Raw genomic sequence first — 16,700 nt, forward strand, 5'->3', positions numbered from 1 at the left:
TCACCACCAAAATGAAAAACGCACGTGCAGAGCGTGCAAAGATATTGTTTTGTTTGCCTACTAAATATGCAAATTTGTGACGTTCTCGATCGTTGCCGTCGCCGTTGTCGTTGCTAAAGCTCCCTATTAGGGAGCTTTAGCAACGACACATTTGTCATATTAAAAAGTTCGGAATAGTCGCGAAGTGATCGCAATAACGGGAATTTATGTTTTTGCATGACGTTCTCGTTGCCATGGCCGTCGTCATTGCTAAAGCTCCCTATTGATTCAGCAACAGCGCCGTTGCTGACTCAAAACCGCTTCAGGAGGCTAATGTTAGCTTGTAGGATAAATCATTGAAAAAAAAGTGAAGATATTCCGTGTATTAGCCTCCGTTCTTGCCCATCGGTCATCTTTATAACCTACCAGCTAATAAGTGACAGATAATCCTTTGCTACGAACAATATACTGTGCTCACTATAGCTTTTCCGCCATCCAAAACATGGACTACAGTTTTTAGATTGTCCATCTTTGAATTCGATGATCACCAAAATCCAGAGGATGAACTTTTTTTATAAAAGCTTTCTTGATAAATCCCTTTCTAAGATCCTTGATCGGAGGTATTGCCTTACTGCACGGAAAAATGACCTAGTATTTAACTAAAAAGAAAGGAAGTAGGCTTACAAAAGGACGATTTTATGGCAGGAGAAGAACGTGTGTTTTGTTAAAACTATGTTAGCGCAGCACCAGCCGGGAGCCCATGACTACGAGCGAACAACAGCCATATATTCCTGTCACAGCGTTTTCACAAACCGATTAATTTTTAGACTGGATTTCGCGTGGATGAGACTCCCGCAGGAGGCCGATGACCAATCATCTCGAAGAAACTAACTTGACTTTATAGCGTCACAGAACCGGATCTGCCTTTGTTGTTGTTGTTGTTGTTGTTTTTTTTTTCAGAAAAGGTAATCTAAGAATAGATCGGTTTATAAAAATACCGTGACATAGGTTTAATTTGGGAGTAGTTCGCTCCTAGACATGGGCTTCTGGCAGCACTTAGCAGAGTGATGGGTGTGGCAGTCCCACCCCCCCCACCACTCCCCTAAGACGAAAGAAAACTGGTTAAAAGGAACGTACGGTTAGGGTTAACCTTTAGAATACAATTCCTGGTAGAGACAATCTCTTAAGACTGATACATACGATGCAACTCCGCCGAAAAACAAGATGTAATTTCGAAAACGTCTCACCACTCTCCGCATGTCTCCCGTCACATTTCAATCAAACTAAATCGCTCGTGTACACTAGTTTCCAGTTTTCAACACACTCCCCCCTGATTGACGTCGGAAGTCAATCAAGAAAGTTGAAAGAAATCAGACTGATTTAACGCAAAAACCTAATTTAGCTCTTTAGCTTCAGTGTTAAACGCTCAAGATATGGTCAGACAGTTCATGGAGCAGTGATCACTGTAGGGATATCTTCATCTCTGACCATCTGAATGCTCATTCCACTGTCAAACTGTCCTGTTCTCGCATTAGTTGCGTGTTCGTCACGCACATTGATTTCAAGAGGAAAAAGCTTCTGAATTGTACGTTTTAAACGAGTCTTGCGGAGAGAATTATCTACTGTCACCACTTCTGCTGCGCGCACAACGTTGTCTTGTCCCTGTAACAGTTTCTCTACTTTCCCTATTCTCCACTGTTGCCTGGGCGTCTTGTCAGTATAGATGTGCACAAAGTCTCCTTCTTGAATGGTTCTTCTTGGTTCACCTCCCTTGAGTTTCTGGTACTCGCGGATCTCTGTAAGGTATTCTTTCTTCCATTGATTTCTGAAATGGGTGAGAAGACCGTCTAAATATCTCTCTCGTCTGGGCAAAGTGTTTACAGGTACTGTGGTGGCAAGAGATTGATCTAGAAGTCGACGAGCAATTACAAGATGACAAGGCGTAAGTGGAGTTTCTGTTAGCTCATCGTAGACATAGGTGAAGGGCCTAGAATTCAAAACGCCTTCAGTTTTGATCAACACTGACTCTAACTCTTCATAACTCAACTTCGCATTTCCGAGCACTTTCTTGAGACACCTTTTCACCAGTTTCCCACAGATTTCGAAGAATCCGCCCCACCAGCTGGCTGTCGGTACATTGAATTTCCAGTCAATGTTCCGATCAAGAGCAAACTTCTTAACCTTTGCATCTCGCAAAGTTCTCCCGTTTCTGAAATGAACAAGGTTGGTAGTCCTCTTCTACCGAAGAATCGCCTCAGCACTCTTAAGAACGAATTGGCGAAAAGGTCTGGCGTAAGTTCATGGTGCAAAGCTCTTGTACTAGTAGATGTAAGCAGAGCAATGTAACACCTGTGCATTTCCCCCTTAGATAAGTATATATTCTTCACGTATAAGGGTCCGGCAAAGTCCACACCTACTTTAGAGAAAGCCATTTCCTCTGAAACTCGAAATGTAGGTAGTGGTGGAGTAGGTGGTGAGCTGTAGGCTCTTCCTTGTAATTTCTTGCACGTAACACACTTGGAAAGTACATCCTTAACAGCTTGTCTTCCTTTGATTATCCAGAATTGTGATCGGATTTCAAAAAGAGTTTCTCCAACTCCATTGTGATTCACGTTTTCGTGGGACTGCATGATCACAAGTTTAGTGAAATGCTGCTTTCTAGATATAGTCTGGGAGCACATGTACTCCCGTGGGCTATTTGTGAAGAAAGCAAGCCAATAGGCTAGTTGTGTGTAGGGGAACTAAAATAACAAGAAAAGTGATGTTGCCACCCAACCCGCACGGAGGAGTTTTAAGGGTTTTTTTTAAAAAATGACGTCAAACCGCCAGCACAGAAACGAGGCTATCGATAAAACAATATCATAACTTTGATACGCAAGGCTCAAGTCTCCGCAAATTATTAGAATGTTTAATTTTGCAATGCATGTCTGATCGACCAGTTGCTAATATTTCAAAATGATCCCACTTCATTCTATGGTTGGTTAAGAAAACATGATCAGTGATTGCAGATTCGTGACAATTTGTAGTTAGGGCTTAAAATGTTCTGTTTTTCTGTCACGTAATCGGCGTTTCGTTTTCCCTATGTAGAAATCATTGCAATCCCAGCAGTTTGCTCTGTACACTACGTTTTGACCTGAAGAACTAAAAACTACTGTGACGTTGAAAATACCATAGAATTTGTTTATACAAGACCTCAGCTGTTTTGTGAGGTGTTTGCTGTGATGACCTAAGAAAGGTAGAACGATAAGAACTTCTTTTTTCTTAACTGTTTGTACAGGATCTTTTGGCTTATTTTGATGTTTCTCAATGGCAACGTTCATATGATAGTTAACAGTTCCCATAGGGTAGCCATTAAGTAACAAAATCCTCTTGAGGTCATCTAGGGCAGACTGTAACAATCGGGGTGGCGAACAAATTCTAATGCAGCGATACGCCAAAGCGCGGACTAGGTTTATTTTGTATTTACGTGGAGTAAAAGAGTCCCACTTGGTGTAAAGACCGGTGAATGTCTTCTTTCGATAGATTGATGTTGAGGAGGAGCTGTCACGATTGCGTTTCATGAGAATATCAAGGAATGGAATTTCATCGTTTTGTTCAAACTCAATTGTGAATTTAATGTTGTTGTGTCTCCCATTTAGTAACGTAAAGAACTCAAAGCATCATTTTTGTTCTTGAAAAGAGTAAAGGTATCGTCCAGGCACGTACCGGAACCAAATAGTAGGCTGATTGATTGGTGTTCTTCATCACCCATTTTTCTTCAAAATCACACATGAAAATGTTCGCCAAAACAGGACCAAGTGGAGAGCCCATTGCGACGTCATCAATCTGGTCATAGTATTGTCCATCAAAAACAAAATGACTCTTGTTTGTTGCAAACAAGAGTAAATTCTTTAGGACCAATCGCGGTAATCTAGGTGGATTTGCGAGGGCATACAGCTTATCAAGGCAAATTTCAATAGAAATTTATTATGCATTAGAATTTGCATTAGAATATGCATTAGAATTTGTTCGTCACCCCGACTGTTACAGTCTGCCCTAAGAGGATTTTGTTACTTAATGGCTACCCTATGGGAACTGTTAAATATCAAATGAATGATGTCAGTGAGAAACATCAAAATAAGCCAAAAGATCCTGTACAAACAGTTAAGAAAAAAGAAGTTCTTATCGTTCTACCTTTCTTAGGTCATCACAGCAAACACCTCACAAAACAGCAGAGTATAAACAAATTCTATGGTATGCTCAGCGTCACAGTAGTTTTTCAGAACACTTGAAGATTCAAGTCTTTTTTCCCTTACAAAGATAAACTAGCTCGTTCCTTCAGGTCAAAAGTAGTGTACAGAGCAAACTGCTGGGATTGCAATGATTTCTACATAGGGAAAACGAAACGCCGATTACGTGACAGAAAAACAGAACATTTTAAAGCCCTAACTACAAATTGTCACGAATCTGCAATTGCTGATCATGTTTTCTTAACCAACCATAGAATAAAGTGGGATAATTTTGAAATATTATTAGAATGTGTTAAGTACGCAATAATATACGATCTAACCTATTGTTTTTCTATCACGTGGTCACTGTGACTTGAAAACGAGGCTCCGAGTGGTTGCTCTAATGTCGACAGTGCCGGCAAAATCGACAAAACTTTTAACAAAATGGGCCCATTGTTGCAAGGGTAAAAAAACAAAACCATTCTTATTAAGCGAGGAAATTGAGGAATATCACGCATTTTTCCTGTTTTTTAAATAAATTTTCTAGCATTACAGCTTTAAAAAGCCACAGGCAACCCATCCTAGAGAAGGAACATTTTCTGTTCCTATGAAAAATAGTAACTACAAAAAATTCGAATGATCTATTTTTTTTTATGTGAATGCTCACACTTGATACAGCATATAATAGACTCTCGTTTCAACATGGTACAATGGCTGCAAATTTCGAGCTACAGCTAGTACTGGAGATAAGGAATTATCATGGATGGGTATTTGTCATTGGAAGCAGAATATAAGTTCACTAGCAATCTTATCCAAATTCGCTGTCCAAATTATCATCAGAATCAGGTATGTACTCGTACTCGGCTTTGTCATCATCATCATCATCATCATCATCATCATTACTTCTGTGGTCTTCGTCATCGTTGTCACCACCGACATCTTCGGGCATATTTTCGCAATCTTTGCCAGTGTTAGAACAGCCACAAAGGTTTGTGCAGTTCATTTCATCCTCCCTGCAATGGCAGCGCTTGGTGGTGCACCTTTCCTTGACACATCTCGACTTCACGAGATGATTGATGGCCTCAGGAGCAGGGGGTAGTGTTGTCATGACGGGAAACCAAGCCTTGTCCTCTTCTTTCCATTCCCACCCGAAGTCCTTCGGTGATGGCAAGGCTGGATAGGGGTCCCTGTCACTTTTCCATACTAGTAACTGATAGTGGGCATGAAGAATGGCCTAATGTAATGCAGCTAATGTGGGTGGAAGCCGTTCTGATTTGGCTTGCTTCTTTGTGAAGAGCCACCATCTCAACGCCTTGACTGTGGAGATGTTTGTGTTGGGAAGAAAGAACTGGCAGACAAACATTTCTACTGCCTTCTGGGACTCGCTGCATGATAGATCACTTGTCCCGAGCTGTGACAATGCGTGGATTACATCTTCACTTGCTTCATTGAAAATACTCCAGCACGTAAGTTTCCCCTTGTTTGAGAATGAGCCTGTATTATCCGCTTCTGTCAAGGCGTGGAAAGTCGGTAGTGCTGCTGTCTTTGTAGGGCCAAGAGCACGAACTACTGGCTGCAGCTTGATCTCGTGATAGTGACAACGATGACGAAGACGACGGAAATGATGATGATTATGACAAAGCCAAGTACGAGTACACATCTGATTCTGATGATAATTTGGACAGCGAATCTGAATAAGAAAAGTGAACTTACATTCTGCCTCCAATGATAAATACCCATGGTAATGCCTTATCTCCAGTACTAGCTGTAGCTCGAAATTTGCAGGCATTGTACCATGTTGAAACAATAGTTATTATATCTTCTATCAAGCACGAGCGTTCACATCAGATAAAAATACATTTTGAAAAAAAAAGAAAAAAAGAGGTTCTTCGAATTTTTTGTAGTTACTATTCTTCATAGGAACCAAAAATTGTGCTTCTCTAAGACGGGTTGCCTGTGGTGTTTCTAAGCTCCAATGCGAGAAAATGTAACAAAAAAACAGGAAAAATGCGTGGTATTCCTCAATTACTGCACCTAATAAGAATGGCTTTGTTTTTTGACCCTTGCAACAATGGACGCATTTTGTTAAAAGTTATGTCGATTTTGCCGGCATTATCGACGTTGGAGCAACCACTCAGAGCCTCGTTTTCATGTCACATTGACCACGTGACAGCTAAACAATAGGTTAGATCGCATATTATTGCATACTTAACACATTCTAATAATTTGCGGAGACTTGAGCCTTGTGTATCGAGGATATGATACGGTTTTATCCAAATAGCCTTGTTTTTATGCTGGCGGTTAGACGTCGTTTTTTTAAAACACCCCTTAAAACTCCTCCGTGCGGGTTGCAAAGGTGGCAACATCACTTTTCTATTTATTTTAGGTCCCCTGAACACAACTAACCTAGTGGTTTGCTTTCTTCACGAACTGCCCACGAAACCTCCCGGACTAATAACAGAATGGGATGTTTTGTTGATTACGGAAGTGAAGAATTCTGGATTTTTCCCTTGCATCGCAGAAGTCCATTGGCATGCTATAAAGACTCCTAACTGGTCCCAAGGCGAACTTGATTTCTCCTTTTCTTCAAGTTTGGCTTGAACGTCTTTGTACCAGAGATTCGTAGCAATATTCTGATCCTCCATACTGATGCCAGTTCAGTTTCTATCTTCCTCTTAAGCCTCTGGATGAATTTCAGCACAAGGGATCACTGTGGGCGAGAACAGAACTCTTAGAGCCTCGCGACGCTATGTCAGCAGAATTAGATTCAGACGGGCAATGTCTCCAGTGATCCTTACTCCACAGACTTCGAATCTTCTGAGCTCGATTCTGTACAAACAGCTTGAATTGTTTAAACTCTCTATTGATCCACCACCACACGATCTGAGAGTCAGTCCAATTGAAGACAGCGTCTATTTTCATAGTGCAGGTCAATGCCTCATGCACGGCTGTCATGTGTCAAGGCGGTGATCAACGCCAGCCGAGGGATTGATTCACTGATCAAGGGAACAACTCTTGTTTTGGAGGCTAGAAGGCAAACAGAACTGGTTCCAGAGGTTGTCAACCTGATGAAGACATTTTCTCCATACGCAGACTTGCTAGCATCTGCGAACCCATGCAGTTAAATAGACGTGATGTCTTCGACCTGAACATCACCCAAGATGCAACGAGGCACTTCAATGCTTGAGACTTCCCCCATGTCTTGTAGTAACTCCTTCTAGCGCGACGCGAGACCTTCCGGGAAAGCTTCATCCCAACCAAGTTTTAAATGACAAATTTCTTTGAACAAGCACTTTAAGGGTAAGATAAATGGTGACAGCAAGCCTAATGGATCATAGAATCGAGCAGTACTGCTCAACAATGTCCGCTTCTAGTCTAGAAAAGGTAGCAAGATCAAACTCGAAATTATCTTTCATCCGATCCCATTGAACCCCCATTACTTTGAAAACGGTTTCTTCGCTCACAGCGTTGTTTGAATTTGAAACTGTCAAATCTTCTTCCTCAATGTTAGGCTCGGTCAATGTAGGAGTGGCCTTACAAGACAGCTCCGGTTCCCAAGACAAAGATTTTTCTGCTCTTTTGATCATTTCAGTTAACTCTTCACTGTTTAATGCCCAATTTCTCGTATTAAAACCTCCTTCTCTGAACCGCAACTTCAACTTGTGGTAAAGTTCAAAACACTACATTACCGAGTTCTCTCTAGATGCAAAGTCATCAACATACAAAGCTCTTACAACAGCAGCCACAAATTCAGGATCAATGTTCTCATACCTTGCTAAGTGTTTCCTCAATGTTACATTCAAAATAAATGGGGAGCATGGCAAACTAGGCCAAAAACAAGACGAGTGAATCTCAGTGTGATCACTTCTGGATTCGGCGAGTTGATGTCATCTACCCTTAGGAACCTTAACAAGTTTCTCTCTGCTGGATTGACTTCAATGTTCAAGAATCACCAATCAAAACCACTTTATGGAGACGAAATCTCAGTAACACATCAAAGATCAATGGAGTTAAGGTAGGACCTGGTACGAGACAGTCATTCAAACTTGGCTCATGGCGTGATTTAGCACTAGCGTCATAAACCACACGTAGTTTAGTAGTGGTTCTGTCTTCTTTCAATACTTCTTTATGAGGAATGTAATGTACAGTGCCAGGAAGGGTATCTAAAATCGTGACTCTTGTCAATCAATTCAACAACACCAGCATTTAATTGTTCCTTCATGACACTGTCATATTGTTGGAGCAATTCTGGCTTGGACCTTAATCTTTGCAATGAAGAAACAAGGCGATTCTGTGCCAACAAGTAATTGTCTGGAATGATCGGGTGTTCAGTCTTGAAGGGAAGAGACACGTCATAACGGGTTCCATTGAACTTCACTTTGGTAAGATAGTCTTCGAGAAAGTCTCCCTCTCTATCCTTTACTCCAAGAGTGTCATAGTCCCAAAACGTACTTAGCTCCTCTTTCAGTAAGAAATCATCTGAAACTAAGTTCTCTTCAAGGACTTGACATTCAGTTTTCATAACATGGGACGCGTTAACAGTTGATAACTGTGTATTCGCACTTGCTGCATTCACAGGACAACTCAATACATATCCTAACCTTGTGTGAATTGCCACTGGTCCATGGAGCTCCCCCCCCCCCTTACCACGTGATAAAGTTTGTCTTAGAACTGTATCGCTTCCAATTGGTGGTAAGCTCAATTTGCTCCTTAACCGTGCGCTTATATAAGACTTTTGGGAACATGAATCAAAAAGGATTCTCACATTGCAAGAGTTTCCTCCATGAGGACTTCTGGCGTTAGCTCTGGCCGTTTGTAACAAGATGCACTTGTTATTGACGTCTTGAGTAAAATACAAGTTTGTACTCACAGTTTGTTCTCGATTGCTGTCTCTAGCCTTTCTGGTCGTGATTGGATACTCTGGATAGTGTTGAACGCTGCACAAAGCAATGTGATGTTTCCCACTACAAGGATGACACCTTGCTTGACAATCTTGACTCACATGACCGCTCCTCAGAGAACCAAACCATTTTCCCTTTTGAGGTAGAATTTTCTTTCTGGATTCTGGATCGGTAACAACAGAACATTTGATAGTTGGATGAGGTCCATTGCGGAAAGTGCACCATTTATCCCTAGGTAGCTGTGGTCTTTCGTTCTTTGCAAACAGGGTTGACGATATGGGGGGTCTCTTGTTTTGACCTGTGCGAATTCCAAAACCAAACTCTCGTTTTTCTTTTAACTTTGTTTGCTCGGTTACCGTTCCCAAAGTACATCTTTCTCGAATTTGCAATTCTTCTGTGAAAGACTTGATGATTGTATGTATCAAGGTCCCAATCTTCAGATGTGCCGCGACTCTGGATGAGGCGTAACTCTTGTGGGATCTTTCCCATAATTACTGGTGTCAAAAATGTTCCATGTCTCAGTCGAAATACCGATTCCTTTTATACTTCTAACTGCCGCCTCCGTTCAATCCAAAAGCTGGCGCAATTGCTTTAAGTCGCTCCCGTCGATTACTTTTGGAAGCTGCATGAGCAATTCGATGTGTTTCGAAATAATGACTTTTTATTTCCGAAGCGCTTGTCTAGACTGAAGTTGGATTGCGTGGTTTTAATTCGAGCTTGTCAATGCTAAACCAGAAATTGTGATTCAAACGATTCCCAGAAGGGATGCCAGTTGATTGGGTCGTCTGAAAATTTTCTCAATTCCAGTGTGGGCAACTTTGCGTGGCAGGTATTTTTTGCAGGTTGCAGGTTGAAATTTAATTATAACTGGATATACTTACCGTGACTGTTACATGAATAGCTAACCTTAGGTCTAAAAACTTTCTTTAGGCCTAATTAGGCCTAAGGTTAGCTATTCATGTAACTGTCGCGGTAAGTATATCCAGTTATAATTAAATTTCAACCTGCAACCTGCAAAAAATACCTGCCGAACTTTGCGTGGGGCGGAATTGTTGACGCGTTTGATTGTGTTCCCGCCTGAATACTTGAGTTAGAGTTTTGCGAGCCCAATGTCGTTCATTGTATCTCCTGACCCTTTCCAGTATTTTCCTCAGCTTCTATTGCTGTTTCTAGGTCGACTATGCAGGCTTGAATAGCGCTGGCGAAGTCACAGCTATTGCTCACGTCTTCTTCTATTTTCGTTTCGTCTACCAAATCGATAATTTTTGAGCTCCGACAATTTATCCAGAACAGTACATCGCAAGGATTTGAGGTTATTCACAACGGTAGGATCTCCCCGTTTTTATCGATTTGTTCCTTTGCCGCGAGGATTGTTTTCCTAACAAATGCGCGATGACTTTCCCGGACCAGGAGCCCATTACCCGGAGCGTGCAATTTACCTATTTTCGTGCAACGGCGTTTTCACAAGTAAGGTTATTTTTAGGTACGCCTTTCCCGCGAATTAGTTTTCAAAAGCCAATCAGAAGCGGTGCATAATTAATAATAAACTGTTATTAATTATGCACCGCTTCTGATTGGCTTTTGAAAACTAATTCGCGGGAAAGGCGTATCTAAAAATAACCTTACTTGTAAAAACGCCGTTTCACAGACGCTGTATGGAAGTTGCACGCTCCGGGTGATGGGTTCCTGCCCGGACCATGTATTTCTTCTTCAGCCGTTTCTTGGGTCCGACGACATGTTTACACGAGGTTATTAATTTCACTTTTTCACTCTTTCAATCCTCGGCAAACAAATGTTTTAATGATCCAAACTCTTTAATGATAGATGACTTCCTTTTAGAATACAAGTCCTGGTAGAGACAATTTCTTAAGATTCCGAGATATAACACCGTCAATACACAGTCAAGATATATAAAATACCGCCGATAAACAAGATGTACTTCCGCCGAAAACGTAATGTAATTCTGAATTTTCAGATGTCTCCCGTCACATGTCAATCAAACTAAATCGCTCGTGTATACTAGTTTCCAGTTTTCAACAGCCTGTTTATATGGTCTTCCGTACCCTGTCAATTGCGTGACCGAGACAAAGTTGACCCTACTTAATTATGCATATATTTTAAGACGCATCTTCGAAAAAAGCGTATCCGATCATTTGCCTTTCTTTCTTTCTAGTTCGTTTTCATTAAGTATAGTTGCGTTTTCACATTCAGCAAATGGACTGACAATCTTAACGCAGCAGTAATATCTAGTTTAAATAAAAGGCTGTTTATGAATCGAGAGTTTCCGTTGACAGCGGTGAGAATTTTGGCTGGAAAAAACTTTTCTCTCGAAAGTAAACGCTGAAAATATTTATAAGCTCCCAAATTGTTGCTTCTTTGATTTTTATTTTATGCGTGCGCATTTAAGATTTTGCTGTCTCGTCTCGGGTAGCCGAGCCAAACTGTTTACATGCGAAAAAGTTGTCTCTCCTGCCAGGGTTACCCTACCTGAAAAGTGTAAACACCAGGACAAAACTTAATTGTTTTTTCTTAGTTCTTCTTGATTCTTTTCCGCAAGAAGCTTTGTGGTCAACTTTTAAGACCGGACAATGCTTTAAAAATAAATTATTTGAACACTTCCTGCTACGTGGAGATGAAAATATTTATAACAGGCAGCAAAACAATGAGATGAAGGCTCACTTACTTGTGATCGCAAGACAAAGAAATGGAAACCACTTTCCAATACACATTCTTTTTCAAAGCGAAGCTCAAAAATTACGCCTTAATCCTTGTACAACTGAAATCTTGCTGGCCTTTTTTTGTAGATTTCTGTATACAAAAGAAGAGCTTGACATGTAGACAAATGCCCAGATCAGTGAGATGATGGTGAATTACGTCACAGGCTATTGATACATTACTTGTAGACTGCTGGCAGTCTGTTTTTCTCTCGTAATTCAGTATGGGTTATGAGGCGAGACGTTTTGGCTAAAGGGGAATGGGTCGAGACACGGCCAACGCCATATAGCTTCATATTCGCGGTAACTAAGCGCTCGTCCTAGTGACCCTTAGAGAAAAAACCGGCTGCCAGCAGACTACGTTACGTGAAAATGGAGAGGTTTGACGTTAATGGAAGGATATCTGATCGCTTGGAATTTACTTTCCACTTTTTTTTTTTTTGCTTTTATGCTTCATGCTCCATACAGTCTGCCTGATATCGTTGGCAGGGACACAAATAATAACACATATGTTTGAGATATTTTGGCCAAGCCCTGATCATGATGGGCTAGGCCGGTTATTGAAAATTAACATGGTAACCTAGGAAATACCCAAATATAGAAGACATGATCCCAGCGAAAGTGAGGGCACACCTGCCATCCACAAGAAAGTAAAAAAAGGGAGGGGTGTGGAGGGAAATTGACTCTGTTGAATCAGCCTCCACCTGGTTTGCACAAATGGTGAATGAACTAGAGAAAATCCCGGATGACCGGAATGCCCCAACTGCAACAGAGGAAATAACTAATTAAGCATGTCACACTCAGAAGGTTGGACAGTAGCGCGCAATGCGTCATGGAATTTTTTTATTTTTCAGTCAGTTGCCTCCAGACTTCAAGGGAAACACATGTCTGCGTTGTAGTGAACATGGACACCATTGATAGACAGGACGCAGAGTCAACTTCGTTTGAGAGCTCCATTTGCATCTTCTTACATCGCTGCGACATGCTCAATTTATTTACTTTCAATGAGTTTTTTGCCCATTTCAGTTTCGAGAAAAAATTCCTTTGGAAAGACGAATGTGCATTTTTCCACTGAAAAAGGAAATTAGATGGACTGAGCGAGCAAATTACATGCTCTGAAGTCGGCGTCGGTAGTAACTACAGATTACAGCGCCATTTTTAAAGCCATAATTCTGCAGTAGCTCGGTGGCCACTGCAACACTGAAAAACACCTTAAAATGCCTTAATAACATTTATTTTCATTAACTGGGGTATAATAATACATTTTACAACAAATTGGTCGTTGGATGCCCCTGTATTTTAGGCTTGAGCCCCCGGGATTGAGCCATCGTCATTCTAAACTGTGTGAGGACAGATTTTCTTGGCTTAATGTACAACACCGTGATGTTTAGAGATCGTTCTTCTCATGTTGTAGTTTGACCCTCAAGAAAGCGACGAGGAGAGCATCCTAGTCTCAGAAACAGCCATTGCTCAATCGCCTCGACCTCCAAAGGAAACTTTACCGGTTGCTCCATTGTTAGAGATGTTGACGGGATGAATGTTGAATGCAACTGTTCGTCTTTCCCAGAAACGGCTGGCCATGGAATATTTTTTGGACAAACATTAGCGGGGGAGAGAGTTTAAAGGATGACAAAGAGGAAAATTCATGAAGGTGGAAATATGTTCTATTGTTTGTCACATAATGGACTGGAAAACTGTAAAAAGTCTGTCCTCAAAAATATAATTTTAGTTCACCATGTCACTGAAGCCTGCCCTTGGTAGATTTTAGAAAGATTTTCTGTTATTACTTGCTTTCAGGTAATGCTTCAAAACATATCTTAACATAAACTAAGTCACCTGTGCTTACCTTTTGAAATAAGATATCAATCCAGCTGTTTTTTGGGCCGGGTTATTGTTCAGATAAATGCTGCTTATCTGGTGAAGATAGCCCCCTGATAGTCAAACTGCTTACATGACAGTACTTTCAGCACTAGTGAAATTTCAGGAGATGAAAATAAATTTATGGTGCCCACGACAAGCCAAGACAGGAATTTTTGAAAATGACATAGAGAAAACTGGTAGCAAACTGTCAGGTCCAAGTGCAGCTGAGACCAGAGCCAACTAATGAAAAGGACAAAAATGCCATAGCCATTGACATGTACCATGGTAATGGATGGTTTCATTGGTTACATTGCCAGAGAATTCACAGGTTTATTGCATACACTAATTGAAAATGAGAAAATCGTTGATGTAACTGTCCAGCACATCATCTTCAGAGTTTTTTTTTTTTTGCGAAAATTGGATATAACCTGCATAAATCATGGGCAATAAATTCCTTTTATCTCGAGTCCGGCCTCTCGGGCTTGCTTAGATTTGGCCGGTTTCTCTTGGAGAATTGAAATACGACACACGGATGGGAACAAGAACCTTTGTGCTGTTTTGTCCTTTATTATATGACTAGCTCCGTGAACCAAATCCCTCGCTGTGATTGGCTACCCGAGCGGGCAAGGTGGAGGTATACTGCCCCCTTGGGATTTCTCGCTTGGTCCTGCAAGATCAAAGATCACTTTTTTGGTGTTTTATCCCATATAGTAAATCCTTTATTGGCCGAGCTTGTTCAGTAAAGAAGGCTGGATAGTGGCCTCGTTCTTTTTTTGCTTGTTTATGGACCTCGACTTCGTCTCGGTCCATAAACACGCAAGAAAAGAACTTGGCCAATATCCAGCCATCTTGACCTCACGCTTGGTCAATAACCCATACATTATGTCTGTTTGCCTGAGAAAACCTTGAGGCAGGAGGTTGGGAGAGTATCGGACGACCACTGATTCTTTTATACTAGGTATCTAAGCGCTGTTAAGAAATAATTTGCCTGTGTTTAAATTAACAAATACACCAATACATCACTAACGCGTTTCATGTTTAACCGGAGAATTAGGGAAGCAGATGTTCGAAGGTGTAATAGCTGTTGAGTTTTATTCCTCAGTTATCGAGTTCCATAAGTATAATAAAACTTAAAAATGGATTGCTTTAAAATCAGAAAAGAACCAATTCACCGTTGCTGTTGAGAAAAGTGTATGCCTGGCAAAACAAGTTGCATCTCGGTAGCCTGACAGTTAAGAAATAATTTGCCTGTGTTTAAATCAACAAATACACCAATACATCGATCACTAACGTTTCATATTTAACCGGAGAATTAGGGAAGCAGATGTTCGAAGGTGTAATAGCTGTTGAGTTTTATTCCTCAGTTATCGAGTTCCATAAGTATAATAAAACTTAAAAATGGATTGCTTTAAAATCAGAAAAGAACCAATTCACCGTTGCTGTTGAGAAAAGTGTATGCCAGGCAAAACAAGTTGCATCTCGGTAGCCTGACAGTTAAGAAATAATTTGCCTGTGTTTAAATTAACAAATACACCAATACATCGATCACTAACGTTTCATGTTTAACCGGAGAATTAGGGAAGCAGATGTTCGAAGGTGTAATAGCTGTTGAGTTTTATTCCTCAGTTATCGAGTTCCATAAGTATAAAACTTAAAAACGGATTGCTTTAAAATCAGAAAAGAACCAATTCACCGTTGCTGTTGAGAAAAGTGTATGCCAGGCAAAACAAGTTGCATCTCGGTAGCCTGAAAGTTAAGATATAATTTGCCTGTGTTTAAATTAATTTGAAATAAAGAGAATAAAGAGAAACGAAGAGAATAAAGAAATTTTTTAATTGCATGATGCTGGCCGTTGTAAACCGTGTTTTAGAAAATATTTCAGATTGATTTGCTGTGCCTCTGGACTATTTTGTCGTCATTAAAACTTTATGACGAAGTCGGCCCAACAAATGTGTCGAGATTAACACCTCTCTCTCCCTTTGTCTCTCGCTCTGCCTTTTTAGTGTGAGTCTTGTTACAACTCCCACTGAGATTTTTTTTTTACCTAAACAGCGGGGACCCACATTCTTGACCCAAGTTAAGCTCCTCATAGTTTTCCGTCGAACGGGATGGCTCAACCTCGTATCCAGGGCCTCTCTCTTAATTCTTGCCTTCTGGGGTGGGCGGGAGAACAACCTCGATCCCAGGGTTTTTCTCCTCCGAGAGTAGGGTGGGTGGCTAACCCGCCCGCTCTACTCTTGGCGGTAAAAAGTCCTGGAAACGAGGTTGGCGAAAGAAGACCCGCTACTCGAATCGAAGGCAACAACTCAGTCCTCGGTCGTTGCGTCCAACTTTCGTAGCGTTCTCTTGGACCTTGAAAAAGATTTTCTAGGTCTCTGTACAGGCGCGTAGCGTCCTATACGCATATACGCACGTGCGTACTTGAAGTGACCAGAAAATTTTGAAATTTTTAGCAGTTGTTTCTATTCTTAACGTTTTACTTGTACGCAACCAAGATTTCGTGATGAAAGCACCACTTGATTAAATTCTAAAAACTAAAACAAAAGCTATACCATGTTCTAACTTATAGTTTTGCATTGCCCTTTTTTTTTTTTTTTGCACTAACAATGCCGTGTTGTTTGGCCAGCGTGCAACAAAAAGGCCAGGTTGCAAAGGAGCGACGTTCCAAGAACGTTCGTGACAAAGGAGCGACGTTCCGAGAACGTTCTTGACAATCCCAGTCACGCTAGCACAACCAAAACAATGTTTTGTTTGCACCAAGTTTGCTCAAAATAAAGGCAAGACGCTTTGTTCTTTGCTTGTATTCACACAACTATTTCGACAAGAAATAAAGAACGCAGTATTTTTCGCTCAGTTTACTTAGGTTTCTAGATCACATGTACTTGTGCGTACTTGAAAAAATGACCACGCTACGCGCCTGCTGTATCTATCAGCGCAACCTCCCCTCCCCCTTTCCCTGCGTTCGTCAAGTAAAGATCAACAGCTGCATTTACGTTCTAATTCACTACGTTCAAACGAACGTAAATCATTTTCATCTT

The 16,700-nt window shown here is 41.0% G+C and overlaps 2 protein-coding genes across 2 annotated transcripts; both read right to left on the reverse strand.

Annotated features, from left to right (window-relative positions):
• Positions 1 to 1,425: 1,425 nt before the first annotated feature.
• LOC138005142 (uncharacterized) lies at positions 1,426 to 2,609 on the reverse strand. Its single transcript, XM_068851417.1, has 2 exons — positions 2,397 to 2,609; positions 1,426 to 2,217 (listed from the first exon to the last, which is right to left on the reverse strand). The coding sequence occupies exons 1-2, from the start codon at positions 2,607 to 2,609 to the stop codon at positions 1,426 to 1,428; spliced, it is 1,005 nt and encodes a 334-aa protein (XP_068707518.1).
• A 5,704-nt stretch (positions 2,610 to 8,313) lies between these two features.
• Positions 8,314 to 8,709, reverse strand: LOC138005143 (uncharacterized). Its single transcript, XM_068851418.1, has one exon. It carries the CDS (start codon positions 8,707 to 8,709, stop codon positions 8,314 to 8,316), a length of 396 nt encoding a protein of 131 aa, XP_068707519.1.
• Positions 8,710 to 16,700: the final 7,991 nt, after the last annotated feature.

This window comes from Montipora foliosa, chromosome 6 (genome assembly GCF_036669935.1).
Source record: "Montipora foliosa isolate CH-2021 chromosome 6, ASM3666993v2, whole genome shotgun sequence".
In the NCBI taxonomy this organism is placed as follows: Eukaryota; Metazoa; Cnidaria; class Anthozoa; order Scleractinia; family Acroporidae; genus Montipora; species Montipora foliosa.

Bases quoted from the DNA above. Each gene is read 5' to 3' on its own strand.
- LOC138005142 (XM_068851417.1), bottom strand. From the start codon at position 2,609: ATGCAGTCCCACGAAAACGTGAATCACAATGGAGTTGGAGAAACTCTT. The intron at 2,218-2,396 runs GTAGGTGTGGAC...ATTCTTCGGTAG, and splicing joins AGGAAATGGCTTTCTCTAAA to AAGAGGACTACCAACCTTGT.
- LOC138005143 (XM_068851418.1), bottom strand. From the start codon at position 8,709: ATGAAAACTGAATGTCAAGTCCTTGAAGAGAACTTAGTTTCAGATGAT.